Source organism: Papaver somniferum, chromosome 7 (assembly GCF_003573695.1).
Source record: "Papaver somniferum cultivar HN1 chromosome 7, ASM357369v1, whole genome shotgun sequence".
In the NCBI taxonomy this organism is placed as follows: domain Eukaryota; kingdom Viridiplantae; phylum Streptophyta; class Magnoliopsida; order Ranunculales; family Papaveraceae; genus Papaver; species Papaver somniferum.
Window position 1 is genome coordinate 137,933,535 of NC_039364.1, and position 17,915 is coordinate 137,951,449.

The window sequence follows — 17,915 nt, forward strand, 5'->3', positions numbered from 1 at the left end:
TTAGCTCTTGTTGAAAATCCACCATCAACAATTATGTTGTACTCTTTTTTCTTTGTCAAGGTTTTACCATTATGGATTTTCCTTGTCAAGATTTTAATGACGTAACATATGCATGCCTAATTTTTTACCTTTGAAAAAAATATGGATTTTCCTTGTCAAGGATTTTCCTTACATTTCCATCCTATGTATTTCCTTTGAAATGGTGATTTGGGCGCATATTAAAGACACATCCTTGACTAAGATAATTTCCAATAAACTATTTCTAATCATCTAACTGGGTTTTTCATATAAGATGATTAATATCCAAAAACAAAAAGAAAAAGAAAAAGTAATATAAGTTAACAACTAATAGCATCTCCAATGGAGTATGGGTTTTAAAAATATTGATGCCACCTAGGATTTTAGATACTCCCAACAAAAAATACCTCTCCAGTGGTGATTGGATAATCAAAATTTAATATGACGTGGAAGTTTGGGTTTGAGGAGAGTATGGGTTTTTGGAGACTCCCATCCATACCCACATCATCAATTTGCTATTAATTAATTTTTTAGATTTTATTTATATAAATAAGCGACGAGTATATCAAAATAGATATGGATACAACTATCACTGGATATGCTTATCAAAACAAGATTTGTATTTGGATTCTGTGTTATTAAATACCTTTTTTTTAGGTCTCCACATATGATAAATAATCACTAGATTTTGTGCCCGTTCTACGCACCGGGCGACCTCGCCCCATACCGATACATGCTTAATATTTTTAATTTGGTTTAGCTCGGCTTTGCCTCGCCATGTCTCGATGATTTCTTAGGATTTTTTATTTGGTGTGGTTCAGCTGCCTCGCCTCTCCCCGTCCCAATATGTGCTTAGCATTTTTTATTTGGTGTGGCTCGGCTTCGCCTCGCCCGATCACTTAGGATTTTTGATTATGCCCGTGCTACGCATCTGACATCTTTTTCTTTTAAATATATTTTTGATTTGGTATGATGTGGCTTCACCTCGCCTCGTCATGCATTTTTGATTTGGTGTAGCGAGGCTTCGCCCCACCCCATCGTGATACAGTTTGTTTTTGTTATGGCTCGGCTTCACCTCACACCGTCGCTTAAGATTTTTGATTTGGTGTAGATCAACTTTACCTCGCCCCGTCCAGATGTATATTTAGAATTTTTAATTTGATGTGCTCCGTAAAGAGATGAAAATTAATACTTCTAATGGGAACTAAAAACCGCAAATTACAAAGATGGGAAATAAACACTTTTGATCGTGGAACGAAAATTGGTTGGTACATGTTTATCAGATCCGACATCACGTCATATAGTATAATATATATTCATCACTTGTCCTAATCAATCACAAAACAAAAACAGGGGCCCCGTCAACAAGAAACTTAATTTTAAATAATGTATTTCCAAGAAACTCATATATATATATATACTTTATTTACAAAGATCCCTATACTTGTTGTTGTCACTATGAACATCTCCATTTTCATCAAAACTTCCCGGAATCTAAACACTCATCTAACCCCATCGAGCGCTAATACAACCATTACTTCCTTCAGCATCAGCAATTTATCTTCATTTAGCTTGCAAGACTCATGTAGACAAAGCCTATTACCACCAGCAAATTCAATCCATCACCGCCCGTGTCTATGGACCAACCAACTCTCGTATAATTAGTTAATCCCACAACAAACACAGATCAACAACGTCCCACAATTTGAGTGCCGCAAATTTCTGTCCTCAATTGAAATCTCAAGAACTCATAATTCAGATTCACCACTAACCCAAGATGACTGAATCGTCATCGCAGCTGCAACTTCGAGAGCAGCAAGCCATAAGCATCCACAATAAACCCTAACGTCGTGAACTGTCCAAGCATTGTAAGTTTGCTCAATATAATTTTACCTATAATATAACAACATTTACTGGTTAGAGTTCCAATGCTAACATAAATTATGTAAAAAAATTGAGTCCAGAAGCAAATGACTATGTTTGACATTATGCTTAAAGCAACGATAAACTTAATGCCGGTGAAGACCAACTTCCGCAAGAGAGTGCAAATCTAACCAATGGTCCAGGCCACTGAAGAAAGTTAAAATTACAAAAAGCATTTTTCGAATCCTAATCTAGTGAAGTTGAAGATATCTTGCTTATAACTATTTTACCCGGAGCAAGAACACCGAAATAGACATTACCCCAAGGACTAGCTGAAACTGAAGTCTGCTATCTTACAACGCTGTTTCCTATTATCAAAAAGTTATCACGTATAATGTCACATGCACTATATTATGTCAAATTGAATAATCAAAATCTTTAGACTGCTGACCATACAAAAATGAAAGTATCAGACTGGTCATTAATAATAGATTAGCTATACTGGTGTCACAAATTTTCAAGACAAATTAGGGGATTGGCATAGCTCGTGTAAGTCTCCAATTGTGTAGTAAGCTGCAAGTCACAAATCAAAGGGTTCTTTGTCATTGTGAATAGTGTCCTGCTCGTTGATAATGTTATGCACATCTGTTCAGTCTAACAGTTCTATGCCTATCTGTTCGGCCTATATAGTTTGATAACAAAGTAAACCAATAAGACAAAGAAAACAGAAAATCTTACTCATAGCGGTAAATCCCTCCGTACAAAGCAGCAAGTTAGCTTAGTAACGTATATTTTCTTTGCTGACTCACTTAACCCTTCAATGTTCCTGAAGTTTGAGCTCATCCTTCATTTGATTGCTCTAATACCTAAATATGGGTCATCAAGGTCAAGATAAAACAACCAAACTAAAAGCTTTCCAAAAAAGTGTCAAGAAACATAAAAGCTTTTCAAACTAAATTTGCACCTTTCAAAAATTATAGTAGAATCACTGTTGGATGAAGATTCAACAGGCACCCATCATTTCAACCTTTTTTCTGCAACACAGGTCATAGACGACCTTTTTTTTAGTGCAACATGGGACATAAACTTACATAGCACCACCAGCTCCAATTACCAGTTCCATTACTCACAAACAAATGCTAATGAAAACTAATTCTTAAATTAAGAGATGACTTGCTTTCTGCACCTGAGCCTTTATATTAAGAAGATGACCAGTTCTCAGGTGCAGAAAGCAAGTCATCTCTTAATTCAACAGTCGTGAGAAAATAAAATCTAAAAGTAAAAGATCTCGAGAAGAAAAAGGTCCTATTTGACCGCTGTAAATTGCTACCATTAAGAAATGAAACAGTCGTGAAACCCGAGTAACTGACCGGGCCGCTAAAGTAGCTAAAGTTGTGATGAATCCCGTCAGTAAAATGGTGCAAATAATCCTAAAAACTTGTTTGGGGTATCATTGTATACACATAAACAATCAAATCAAACCAAGCCAAAATGTTCTTAGCTATTGGCTCTCAATCAGGCTAAATTTTAATATTCAATGAAATCAACATAAGCTAACTTTTCTCTGAAAACCCAATATGATTTTAATCAATCTGCCTATACCAAATTAAAACTCAATCTGATTTTTTTTAAAAATTACAGATTTAAAAATCTAGGGTTTCCACATGTTTATCTTGTTCTCCTTTCCTCTGCATCGTCTTTGTAATTAAACTTTTCCTCCTAAATCAATGTTATAAACTTTGCCTCATAAATTTCCTGCAAACATCAAGCACACAAAGCAAACATAAATCAACTAATTTCTCTATTTCCACACCGCAACCCTAATTCTTTAATTTCTCAATTCACACCCTCAAATTAGCATGATAACCTTCCTCTTAGTATCATATTCTTAAAACCCATCCCTAACTATTCAATCAATAATCAATTTTTGAAATAGATTTTAACACAGAAGAAACCCTAAATTATGATCTCAAATCATCCATGTATTTTCCGATTTTCAATTGCAGGTGCAGAGAAGAAAAGAAATAAGGAGGAGAAGAGGAATAAAGAACGAAGAGTAGCTTCGAAGATAATAAAAATATTAACTTCGTCCAGTTAAGATAGGTTTGATTTAGTTTTTCACGGGAGTATCGTCCACTTTGTCGTTGTTACTTAACGTCCGGTTAAGTATTCAGTGTAAATAGAATGTAACAAATCATTTAGGCACAAATTCTGGCAAAAGTATTGTCTACCCACGTTTTTGCTAACGGGTTACCAACGCCCAGTTAAATATAGGGTGTAAACAGAGTGTAATCCAAGTTTTAATGTCCCGGCCAATAGAGTCTCGCCAAATGTCCTCTCCAGAATTACTAATGCCCAAAACTTTTATCTAATTTAATTTGAGGAAGTTGTGACACTCACTGTGCGACGTGTGAACTCATATGACTTAGTATTTTAAAGGTGGGGAGATACTCCGCTGCAGATGCTCTATAGGTAAATTATCTAACTTTAACAAATTAAATGAGAGTCGTTACGAAAAATAATCGAGATTTTCAGATTTTTTCTTACTTATCCGAGGACACCAATGTTTGGGCCGTTAATTTGAATGGGCTTGTTGGGCTAGATAGGATAATTTAGTAGTCTCGTTAGGCTCATTCTAAGGAGAAACCCTAATTTTACATCAGTCGCGAGTTGTGCCTTCCACTATATCTTAGGTTTAGGGTTTTCATTGGGGAGTGTTGAGCGATTTCTTCATCTCCTGCTCTACTACTTTTGCTGTTGCAGCTGAGGTTCTTCTACTTGCAGTAATCATGGGGTATGATTCATTTTCTCTCTGTTGTAATTTTCTTTTAGCTTTATACGAACATCTCAGGAAGGTTATAGAGTTCATTGTTTATGATCTATTTTTGTTGTTAATTTTTCTAAGTTCTTTATAAGGTTTTTCTTTGATGCTTAAATTTTTGATTCAGTATCTTTTGTTTCCTTGTAGTATTTTCCAAAACTTTAAGATAGGCTTGTTTGTATGTTTTGAGTTTCTCATATGTAAATCTGATGTACACCCATGTGTAGTTTTATTAAAATCTGTTTATCCGCACTTCGATTATAAAGAAGTTCTTGGCAACTGATAATCGATGTATACTATTTATTTAGGAATATAATACTCTGTTGGTTCTGATAAATTTGGTTTTGATACTTTTCGGGTACTTGTTGATTGTTGACTGTTAGCCACAGGCTTTATTCTTCTAGTAGTTGCTTATTGGGTGTATTTTTTTGTGAATAAATGTGGAATTTGAGGAATTGCTTCATGAATGAAATTAGCTATGTGGAACTGGCATGGGTTTTGATTCATGTTAAAGACATGGTTCATCTGTATCATAATTTGAGATTGGCGATGGGCTTGGTAAGAATGCTGCTTATATATAGTTGTTCGACAGATGCTGGTACCGGTATCCAATTCTGGTACCTATTGAAGAACCTGATTCGGCATCTCCGAAAATGTCTGATACGGATTGATACCGGATGGATACCGCATCTATAAATTTATGGGATTCAAGAATGTATTCAATCTATTCTCCAAAACACTCATTGTACACCCATATCTCACAACATTTCAGTCCCACATTGCTAGCATACTTCAAATCTCCTCTCTCAACCTTCTTTATGAGGGGAGCAAACTCCAATTTTTTTAAGCGTCTCTCTTAAAAAAAAACTGAAGAAAAAACCTTTAGAAAAACTAATACATTTTTGATAAGCCTCGAGGGTATTGTATCCGATCCAATTCCAGTTCGGGTACCAACATGATCCTCAGGTATCGGCGCAACCCAGTTCTGGTGGCTGAGATTTTTGTTGTTTAACAAGATGCGGGGTGATAGTCTACTTGCGGGGTGATAGTCTACTGGAAATGAAAATGCTTCAGAAGGATAGGTTTATTTGCTTATTGTGTATATCTGCCATGTGCTTAATAAGGCCCGTGTCATTCTTTACTGATTTTGTTTGTTTGAATGAGTCTTAATTGGGTTTGTTTGAATGAGTAGTTAACCAGAATAGTGTTTGTTATACAGTAAGACACGTGGAATGGGAGCTGGTCGCAAGCTCAAGTCTCACCGTAGAAGACAAAGATGGGCTGACAAGTCATACAAGAAGTCCCATCTTGGTAATGAATGGAAGAAGCCTTTTGCCGGTTCTTCCCATGCCAAGGGTATTGTTCTAGAAAAGATGTGAGTATGCAATTTAAGTTTTAGATGCATGTTCCCCTTATTGTGTGTTGCTAATTGATTGCCAATTGATGTTTTACAATACCTTAAGAACGACTTACTTATTGTCACAGAGGTATTGAAGCTAAGCAGCCGAACTCTGCTATCCGTAAGTGTGCTCGTGTTCAATTGATTAAGAACGGGAAGAAGATTGCTGCTTTCGTTCCCAACGATGGTTGCTTAAACTACATTGAAGAAAACGTAAGAATAGGCTGATTTTTACTGGTCATTTGAATGATACATTTTAGTTTTTGTAATCAGCGATTTTATTGCTTTCTAGGTTCAAACATTGGCAATGAAATATTGTTTCTATGTGGTTTTGCAGGATGAGGTTTTGATCGCCGGATTTGGACGTAAGGGGCATGCTGTGGGAGATATTCCTGGAGTCAGGTTCAAGGTTGTGAAAGTGTCAGGAGTTTCACTTTTGGCTCTCTTCAAGGAGAAGAAAGAGAAGCCAAGATCTTAATTACACTCGGCGGTGTTTAGAGATTTGCCGATGTACCTCTTGGTTTATTATTTGAATGTTTTCTGGAGTACTTTGGATTTCAGTAGTTGATAGTGAATTGCGTGATGAAGTAATTTATGTTTTGCAGCTGCTATTATATGAATTTTTTTGGATCCTCTTTTGTGCAATATATTTTGTTTTGAAACTGATATGATGTCCGGCGAGCTGCACCTTCAGCATTCTTGGTTTAAATATTTCTTATTTCTTTGACTCTGAGTTCAAGAACCCAACCTTGACATTTTCTGAACCTGTATCTTTTGTCCAGGTTACTGTGCTGATTCATTTTGAAAGCACTTTTTTGGAATGTTCAAATTGTGCTTAGGTTTAAAATTTGCCTGGTTTTCACCAACTCGGTTGAGAACCAATTTTGCATCTTTCGGTGAAAGACATTTGATTCCATCAAATTTAAAAATATTTGAAGATGCAGTGCACTTTTGTTATTTGTGACTGTGAGTGTGGTTCAGGAAGATGTATGTATTCTTTGTATCGTAAATAGTTAAAGCTGTCAGTAAAATTTCACGCGAATTAAAAAATTTAGGCAAGAAATTCAATCAAGAAAATGGTGCCTTATGCTCAACTTTATTTGAAACTTCCGCATCATTATGTAATATCCTTTTCAGGTTACAGAGTAATGATAGAATATGTTGGGGCATGATACCACTACAGGTCTGTGGTCTAGCATGCTAATTGATACCACGGTCTATGGTCGTATCTTGATTATCTTCTATTCTTAATCCATCCGCGACCCATTTATAAACATATCCAAGAAGCATCGATCACTTGTTAATTTAAGCCGTCTTTCGAAAGTATCAGCAACAGATAGTTTATAAACCTCTCTTTAAAAAACAATTGTGTAGTCTAATGGTTTCTGGAAATTAGAAAATTATAGAGAAACCTCATTGCGCTTACGGTTTTATTTTGTACTCTGAATGTGCAAAGCTAAGCTCAATATAGCAAAATCTACATCAAAGATTGTTAATCAGTCCGAACCAGGCCATTTGAGTACAACTCTTTTCCTGGACCAATGACACTACTCATATTACTTTCTTCATTCACTTGCCATGGAAAATTACCAAACGAAGTATTATTCTCACCGTCTATATCTTTATAAAACTCTTGTTTCCTTATTATGGTTGTTGTTGCTGCGATCTCTTTTGTACCATTGTTCATTTGAATATAAGGCAACATGCCATTTTCAACTTCTCCCATACTTTGATAACCATTGAAACTATGATTCCCACTTTGAGTCTCAAGAAAACCACTTTTAAGTGCTTCAAAAAGTAATGTGTTAGGATTACTATTGCTGTTGTTGGTTGTGGATGTGGATGTAGAGGCACTACTTCGAAGAGTATCAAACTGTGTGTTACCATGGCTTCCAAAGACAGTACTCATGGGTTCAATGTCAGGCTCTAGTCCTAAAATATGTTCACTGGTAGTGGTAGTAGTGATTTTGATGTCCAGAAAATGTAAGTGTCACTTCATTTGAAACAGAAGTTAAAGATGGGACTGAATTACAGTTGGTAGTGGATACCGATTGATCTTTGGATTTTTTAGCAGATACCGATGATGATTTCTTGTTGTTTTTCTTCTTACAAGTCCCACCAACTGGAATTTTTCTTATAGAACCACCTTGTGTCCAGTACCTTTTACATGACTTGCAGAAATACCTTGGTTGTGAGAGACTATAGTTGTTGTAGTAACAGAATTTTGTGTTTGTAGAATCGCATCTTGGGCATTTTAAAGGAGGAGCTTGTTCTTGTTGAGGTCTCACCTTGTTTTCATCCAAAGTATATGGTTCCGATGAGTTAGTAGAAGCCAATATATCTTCTAGTTGCGCAGGAGTAATCTGCATCATTTATGAATGAAGCAAATATAAGAAACTTTTAAAACAATGAGAGGAGAAGAAAAATACTAAAGGCTTATGAGATTCCATAGGCATTAATTTGTAGCTTTTGATCTTAACCAAAATCATGGGATTCATTAGTAAAGCCTTGAAAAGAACATAGATAGAAAATACCCGAGACCACAATATCAATCAAAAAGTAGAAAAAGAAAATATACCTGGTGGTGATGCCAAGTTGCAGGATTATCCATGCATTGAGATTGGATGTTGCATTAGCAGCAGCTGAAGAAGAATCTAGAGATTATTTATGAACTGAGAGACGAGATGGTAATGATTACAGATGCAGTTTAAGTGGGAGATGATTGATAAGTGTTTGGCTTGCACGCAGAGAAAAGAAGCATGAAAGGGTTAAAATAATCCAGCTGATCTCGCAACATTCATTCACTCATTCATATTTTTTTCACTCATGAGATGTGATTACTGTACGTGGAACCCACTAACTCACTCCTTTATTGTTTAGCAAAAGAGAGAGATAGACTTACTTATGTTGGTCCCATGCTAACTTCCTCCTTTTGTCTTGGGTCCCACATTAAGTTACACCATACTTTAATGAGTCGCTAATGACTCGACACCACTAATGTTGATTTGTTCTCGTGACATCCTCTCCCAATCCCGGTTTCTTAATTGTCTTATGATGATGCATCCTTCCTCTGTTTCCTGTGGTGTGGTGTGGTCCTCCCATATATTGATGTACCCAACAAAAAATCCATCGAGGTTCTTGACTATGTACATGTGATTCCTTCATGCATCTATCATATCATGACGTGATTGCTTAGCGTTTGTGGTTCATTTCGTAACATGGAAGCAACTTACACCATCTGGTCTCCCAGTCATGGTTAAAGACGCATACAAGTTGCATTATGTGTTACTAAACCACAGTTATATTTGCCTCGGGTTCTATTTGTGATGTAGATCACTTGGTAATGGTATGGTCTTTTAAGAACCGTAATGGGAGTCCTAAGCTAGTGAAAGAGGGGATATGTTTGAATTAGAAATAGTGATAAATCAATTAAGAAATGGAACGAATTATTGATTTTGATAAATTGATTTTTCCCAACCTCTCACCCACTAAAGATAATCAATTATCACAACTTAACTAGAATCTATGCGCAATGGTTTTTTCTTCTGTTCCAATCCATATCTCAAAATACATCCTCAATCACAGAATGACAGTGACAGGCGGGACCAAATATACTTAATACCTAACATGTGGTGGGATCCCATATCATATATCCCACCTAAACTAGTCAAAGTTGTCAGTTTCAGGTACATAGAAGAAGCCAAAAGAAAAGCCCAGAATCAAAAAGGGAAACGTTTAGCCTTTAGGGGAGCAACATAGGAGAGTTGAAATTTAATTTCAATTCACAATAGCAGTTAAAAAAAGAAAATGATTTCCAACAAAGCAGATACTATATAGTTTGTAATTGTGTAAAACATTGCATTATGGACTTATGTCCACGTTCCTAAAGATCTGCATCAAGCCTTCTCTACATTCTCACTCGCACCACCTTGCCTCAAGGAATCAACACCGGACGACTTTAGCAGGAGGCATCTTCAATTAAACGTCATATATTCATTTCTTGGCCATTAAATACTGAGTAAACATTAGTATGTCACTTCTCATGTTATATATCATCTGCGGTTTAGCTTCTTTCAAAGTAGAAAACCACAACTCTTCATCATTTGTGGAACCTCCATTTTTATGCCAATCGCATATGAGTTTTGCAATTGCAGTAACATATAAACCACAATCATAACCATTCATCTGTTGCGGCGTAATTAGACACTCTGAGAGGTTAATTTCTGAAGATCCTGATTCAGAATCACCCATAAATCCACAACAGCTCTGTAAAGTTTATTAGCATATCTCTGATTAGAATTTCCCATGCTATCGTGGTGTACAAATACCTTGGAATTCTTCTCGTACGCAAGTAAGCTCCAGTGAGTACCACCCTGATCTTGGGACACATCTGTATTATTGTTGATTGAAAAGATTACTACTTTCTTCTCAGGCAGTTTAAGAGGTTCAACGAAATCTTTGAGGCTGTCTGGAAATAGGAAGTTCGTAATCCAAAATGAGATAGAAGGTGGAACTAGCAAGATGTCTTGAGAGGAACAACCAGAATCAAGATAACTGAAATAGAACTTCATGATACGGTCATTTAGGAAGTCTTGACCCTTGAGGATCCGCAAATCTGATCTTCCCAATACAACATCGTTGTAGCTGAGGATCTTATCATCCTCCATGGACAAACCCTGTTGCACAAAATTGTTAAATATTTGCAAAATAATTTTAATAGAAGCTTATGAATAAAGATGAACATGCATATGGATACAACAATCCATTAAAAACATAAAAAACTACGTATAATAAACTCGAGAAAATTCCAGAAAAATCCTACGACATGAGGAAAGATTATAACAATTAGGTTTCCCTCACTGGCAGAACAATGATTTCAACAATATTACAGAACTCTGATGAAGTTTAAGATACTCGAAGGATTACAACCATATTGATCAAAATAGACCCAGTAAGTATAATAAACATCAACAAAACAAGGAAAGTAACAGAACTAAGCAATTGCTGATGTTCAAGGTCTTCTTTTATTTTCTTTTCTGAATCAGGAAATGGAACTTCTAGCTTTCCCTCCTAGAAAAAGGATTCAGATGTGAATCTGGGATAAGGCCTTTTGACGGGAGATATACCTAAAAATAGATTCGACTTTACAAACACTCGCATAGCAGTGGGATGTTCAGGCACCCCAAAACACATCATGTATTTATAAAAATTAAAAACCAGTAACCAGTTGAGTACACACTCAAAATTCGCAAACCAAGGAGTTCCAGGACATCTTTTTCACCTTTAAGAATAAGAATCCCTTTCGCACAATGTGACCCTAATTAGATACCTAAGCAAGGACTATAAAGTATTACAATACATAACTTATACTTAAATACTAATAAAGAATAACCTAGTAAGTTTCAAGACAATCAATATGACATATAAGAGAAAATTAAATCATGAACAAGTTAGATAACAAGACTATAAAACATCATACCCACCTAAGGTCTTAAGCCTGAAATTAAAAGGCGGATAGATGTGCTTTTAATTATTAAACCCAAATCAAAAGTTTAAACACAAATTCACAACTACAATTCCCCTAAGAAAGCAGTAAAATCTTTAATTCTTAAGCTAGTCTCTAACTCTGAATTTCATATCTTTTTAATAGTATGAATATCACAAACAAAATAGTCATATTCCGCTCAAAATTTAATGCCGAGTTACTGTATTTTTCTTCGAATCCCTAAAATTATACTTTTAACATCAATAATTATGGCCAAATTCAACTAAATAGTGTTAAAAGTTTCATATCTGGAATATATCAACTGCAGAAAGTTGTTAGTTTTTGTAATGGATGTTCTTAGAGTATACACGAGACGTGGAATCAGACCTCGTGATGAAGGTTTTTCTTTGCGGCGGTTCGTACATAATAAGTATCCTGGAACCTCGCTTTCATCGCACTGCTCCGGTTACATAACGATCGACGGCATCACCTTGTTTTTCATCGCACCTAGCTGGTCATTCTTGTTCTTTAAAGGTTTATGCATTGCAGAAGGTCCCAAGTTCGAGTCCTCGATGATGCGATATTGTAGAATTTGAACATGGATGGTAGAGTTAGTTAGTTAGTTAGCTTGCTCCCTTGTCTGGTTCCTCATGAGGCTCACTGGTAGGGTAGCACGATAACCTGTTCAACTAATGTAGTAGTACGCTTTTGGAGCTTAGCTTGTTATGCTTCCGACTAGTTTTTTATAGTGATTTTTATCCAATAATAATAATTATTGTTATTTCGATAAAATAATAAAATTCGATGGTCCTAATTACGCTTGGATAAGCTAATTTTTAACTCGATAAATTAATAAATTCGTTAAAATAATAATTTTTTGGGTACATTATTTATATGTCCCTACTTTTGACACCCAATAAATATATCCTTATACAACAACAAATATGTCCCTACTTTTTAATAACCTTATATATTTAAAATTAGATTACCTTAATACCCTCACCCATATAATATTTTTTTAATTTCAAAATGGAACAAATTTATTCCTCTACCACTTCACCACCACCACCACCACTAACATTCAACTACCATTCCACCACCACCGTTCAACAACCACCATCTACCAACCGCCGCCACTACTAATATTCCACCACCACTCCTTCACCACCACCATTACACCACCACTAGTCTGTCGCCGCCACCACAACTAGTCCGCCGCCGCCACCACCACCGCCACCGCCACCATTTCAGATATTTTTGTATCAACAACAGTAGTTGATCCAAATAAAAATAGAACCAACAGTAGAAGTTGATCCAATTTAGGGATCAACAACGGTAGTTGATCCAAAAAAAAGGATCAACAGTAGAAGTTGATCCAATTTAGGGGATCAACAATGGTAGTTTACCCCTAAATTGGATCAACAATGAAAGTTGATCCATGTAAATGGAGTGAACTTGGCGTGAGTCGAACACGCATCATCTGACATGGAATCAGTCATGCTACCATTGCACCACAAGTTCAACATTGGAACAAATTTACATGATTTAAACTACAAGCATGATTATACTACTCCAAGAAAATGTTTTTGAAAGGATCAACAACAGTAGTTGATCCATTAAAAAATTGGATCAACAATAGGAGTTGATCCCATAAATGGATCAACAACAACAGTTGATCCCGTAAAAACATATAAACACCAACAATTTATCATAACCTGCAGATTCATAAATAGCAACAACTTCAAGACCAAACTCTCCATCTGAATCTAAACACAAACAATACCAACAATCACACATAATATCCACCACCACCATCACAAAAACCAATACCACCACTATCTTCATAAACAATTCCAATACTCTAACCTCGCCACAACCATCATTCCAACCAGTTACACCAAAATCTCCATCATCAATTACATCGTTTTAACCTTCTTCCATCTACATCATCAAATACAACCAGAACCGTTGCAAAATCTGCATCATCAATTCCACCGATATCTCCATCATCATAAATTAAACTAAAAAATCAAGTTACAAACTTAAAATCTCCATCATCAATTTCATCATTTTTACCTGAATCTATTATCGATTTAAAGAAGAATGAAATAAAAAACTAGGGTTCGAGAAGGGAATGCGAGTCAAGTACATACCATCACTATTACTCGTTAAACAATCACCAGATTTGAGATTTATATCTGAATAAAAAGTAAATTGATCTAAATCAATTCTTTAGAAGGAGGCGGTGATACTGATGGTGATAAGAGGTGATGGCGATGGTGACGAAAAAGAAAGTGCTCGTTGTTTGTGGAAGAAGGTGGTGCTGGCATGGCGGTGGTGACGAAGAAGAAGGTGGTCGTTGTTTGTGAAAGAGGAAGAGGAGAGACAGGTTAGATATGAATCTAGAAAAATGAAAGAAACGGTTGGTGAGATTGACAGTATATGAGGGTAAAGTTGGTATGGATAATTAAATTGATTTCTTTTAAAGAAAGTAAGGATATATTTATTGTGTGATAAGGATATTTGTATAGACCATCAAAAGTAGGGACAATAATTCAATTACCACTAATTTTTTTTTGGTCTCAATATTATTAATTTATCGAATTTTTACTAAATAATAATTTTCTCTGGTCCCGACGCTATTAATTTATCGAAGGTTTACCGTACCTTTGCAACATAAATCTTGTTTGGCTTTCTTTGGGGGATTTTGTCTGTGTTACCTCTTAATAATTAAACTGTCCGAATTGGGATATACAAAAATGTAAACGCACTTAGACCTATTCCTATGCACCATAGTAAAAAAGTTTATTTGCCATACCAGGTGACATGGTAAATCAGTTGCACCATTATGGAAAAAAAGCTGAACGACAGTGTTTTTACCGACAAATATTTACTACAGTACTGGCGATATTATGATTATCGATGGCGTTGTAATCCCATCGATCGATGGACACTATATCGTTTAACGACTATTTTGTAACGATCATTTTTCTCTACTCAATTCCTATATATACGTTCCTTTATTTCATCAGATTACTCACACTACTTCTACATATATTTTACCTATTTCTTTACCTGGATTCTTTATTTTAAATTTCATAATTATCAATGACGAGTTATGATGAAGAGAGGAATATTCATATTAATCTGTTTAGATCACAACAAGAAATGCATCAAAGAAGGTTACAACAACTTGATGATGAGGAAGCTGAAGATAGAGAACTAACTGATACACCGATGCTCGTATATTCGTGCCAAATACCTAGTGTTCCAGAGCCAAGAGAAGTTTTCACGAGAAGATATATGTATCGAGGGAGGGAATGATTCCACCAGAAGCCGATGCACGATTATTTTTTTTCCAATTGTGTGTACTCTGATCAAGATTTCCAACATCGGTTTTGCATGCTCCGGCACCTGGTGATAAAGATTATTAATGAGCTTTTCTGGGTAGAACCTCAATTCAATTATCAGTTTGATGTACCTAATATTATAGGTCATAATCCTTAAGAAAAAATTATTTCGGCTCTAAGGATTCAAGGTTATTATCTTGCGGATGATATTAATCCAAAATGGTCCACAATGGTTCAATATTAATCGTCACCCCCCTGCCGGAGAATTGGGTTATTCATACCAACGTTTTAACCAATGCCAAATGGACTTGATGAAGGATGTGGAACGGGATTTTGGAATCTTGAAGAGCAATTTCTCTATCATTTGTGGCCCATATCATGGTTTAGGTCCTCGTGAAATGCATAAGACTATGCTCACTTGCATAGTTCTACATAACATGGTAATTCAGGAAACACATCGTGATAAGGAGTGCACTAACTATGAAGATGAAGATTTGAGGCCTGGAATTCAACCAGAAAGAGGCTCCTGCCTTCAAGAAACTATGCACAAATGACTAATTACATTCAGAACTAGAACCTGTATGATAGGTTAAGAGAAGATCTAAGAGTGAACCTTTAGGCAGAGTATGAAAGAGCCGGCGGGCGTAATTATTATATTTTATTTCATGTGTTAGTTTATAACATTTAATTGTTAATTTGTTTGAAGTTTGTGTAATTCAAAATTAATTTGTACAAAAATATTCAATTGTCACTCAGCGGTTTTCAGTTGATCGAGCAGTAAACACTTTATTTCCAACGACTAGTTTTCACCAACGGCTTCCAATATATCCCATATGTATACCCACTCATCCCATTTCAAAACCACACCTTCTACACCAACCTTATACATTTTTTTACTCTCACTATCTAAGTTCAATATGATTAATCTAACTTTACTATGGACGAAGATTTATTTCTTTGCAAAAACTATGTAATATACTATCCGAAGAGGGGTGAAGAACGACGCCAAGCTAGTTCAGTCAGTCAGAGTTACTGGGACAAAGTTGATGAGACTTTCTGCAATGACACAGGTAACCCTCACAATCGGGATCGTGCACAATTAATCTGTCAATTTTTTGATATAAGAAAACAAGAAGATTTTATAGCTTTATTAGTTCAGATTGTAAGTCGATATAGACTCAGGGGCGAAACCTACGATGTAATTGTTATACGATCTCGAGAGGAATGGCGAAGATGAAAAAGAAAGAATTTGAGTACGAAGTTCATTTTCACATCCTCAAGGAGTTTCTCATTACCCGTATGGGAGTTAAATATGGTGTAACGATGTTAATGTGGTGCTATAATTAAGTAAAACTTATTAAGTAGAATGCAACAACATTTCAAAATAAGAAAATTTTCATTTCAAATTAATATTCAGTAAAATGCAACGATTTTTCAAGTCTTCGACATTTTAAATTAAAATTAAATTTTAATTTAATACTTCAATTATCTAGAGGTACTACTACATCGGACTCATCATCATGACCAGCTGAGTTATTATTAAATCCAGTTTGTTGTTCAATTTATGCTTGTAGTTTATCAAATTTGAGAGCCAAACATGTTTTTGTTGGGCGTTCATAATTGAAGTGTCCGCACCGAATCTTATGCTTGTCATAATTATTCGAAAAAGCTTCTTAAAAAAATGATTTTTTTTCCTTTTTTTCGTGTCCCAGTTTTGAAATTTCCGATCAACCGCTCTTTGCTTCTCGATGGTAATCTGATGTTCCATAAATTCCGACATGTTAAAACCATCAGAGCTCCCCCCCTTCTTGAGCTAATTTTCTAGCCAGTCTTGCTCTGTTTCTTCCTAGAAGTTTTTTATTAACATGATCATTGAGAACTAAGTTGGCATTTGGGTTTCTTATGGTATCTGGTGAAGAAACTAGATTTGATGGACCTGGTGAAAAAGGTAGCGTTGAGGGAGAAAAATTCTACGGTGATCTTTCAGGTACTTGTTGATTAGCTGCCAACACGTCTGGATTAAACTTGTTCAATACCTTTAAAATATGATAACAACCTTCGCATTAGAAATTTTTTCCGTACTTGCGTTGCCAATCTTTTACAACACTGTCTTTCTAGATCAACAGCTACAACACCAATCTCCTGGCCTCTCTTCACTTGCATCATTGCAGCAACATAAGAAATGACTTCCTTGCTGATCGTAATGAAGCATTGTGAAAACCCAGTCACATCACGATCATTGATGTTCATGGTTTGTTCTTGATACTTCACTTGGTGTTACCATGTTGCTATGCACCGTCGATACAATCTTGGGTAAAAAAAAAATATTTACGACAGATACATTCATCTTCAGAGACAATGAACTTTGGATCCCGAAATTTGTTACTTTTTTTTTTATCTTTACCTTTACCCTGCGATTGAGATTGAGAATCCATATTACAAGAAATTAATAAGTATTGAGAAGGTGGGATTATTATTTGTTTTAGATTAGAAGAATAGTGAGAGCCGTCGAGTATTTTTCTGACCATCGAGCAATTGACTCCTTCTGTTGCTTATGCCTAAGTGGTATATTTGGCACTTAGCCACTTACATTTGCCACTTTTCCATACTCATAGTGGGTGCAAAAGTACAAACTATGTTTTTTGACACGTGCATAGGAATAGGCCTGTTAGATCATAGCTCGGTTGAACCCACCAAGCGTTGGTATGTCAAGTTTGGTTGTCATATATTAGTGAGTCAAAACTCATCTAAGAGTCGCTTGATTATGTACTAGAGACAACTTCGTTTAGGTTAGACTAGAAAGTCTAGGAATGTTGAGACATACAAGTATTACTCGAAGACCTGAAGAACATGAAGAAGTAACGAGAAACAAAGACGACATCATCCTTCCTCTTGAGGTTAGTAATATTGACTTGAACTGTTTCATTCCTAACGTATCTTTCAAGTCGTGCTATATTCAAAATGTAACTGCAAAGTTGT

The 17,915-nt window shown here is 35.7% G+C and overlaps 3 protein-coding genes and 1 pseudogene across 3 annotated transcripts; 1 reads left to right on the forward strand and 3 right to left on the reverse strand.

Moving 5' to 3' along the window:
- Positions 1-4,511: 4,511 nt before the first annotated feature.
- On the forward strand, positions 4,512-6,827 carry LOC113298556 (40S ribosomal protein S23). Its single transcript, XM_026547328.1, has 4 exons — positions 4,512-4,675; positions 5,922-6,077; positions 6,188-6,314; positions 6,439-6,827. The coding sequence occupies exons 1-4, from the start codon at positions 4,671-4,673 to the stop codon at positions 6,577-6,579; spliced, it is 429 nt and encodes a 142-aa protein (XP_026403113.1). The 5' UTR covers positions 4,512-4,670; the 3' UTR covers positions 6,580-6,827.
- Positions 6,828-7,184: 357 nt separating this feature from the next.
- Positions 7,185-8,897, reverse strand: LOC113293005 (dof zinc finger protein DOF5.3-like). The gene is made up of 2 exons (XM_026541790.1): positions 8,680-8,897; positions 7,185-8,464 (listed from the first exon to the last, which is right to left on the reverse strand). Exons 1-2 carry the CDS (start codon positions 8,710-8,712, stop codon positions 8,045-8,047), a joined length of 453 nt encoding a protein of 150 aa, XP_026397575.1. The 5' UTR covers positions 8,713-8,897; the 3' UTR covers positions 7,185-8,044.
- LOC113295297 lies at positions 7,594-8,010 on the reverse strand. Its single transcript, XM_026543649.1, has one exon. The coding sequence runs from the start codon at positions 8,008-8,010 to the stop codon at positions 7,594-7,596; it is 417 nt and encodes a 138-aa protein (XP_026399434.1).
- A 1,197-nt stretch (positions 8,898-10,094) lies between the features above and the next one.
- On the reverse strand, positions 10,095-17,186 carry LOC113295298 (annotated as a pseudogene).
- Between the last annotated feature and the right edge of the window lie 729 nt (positions 17,187-17,915).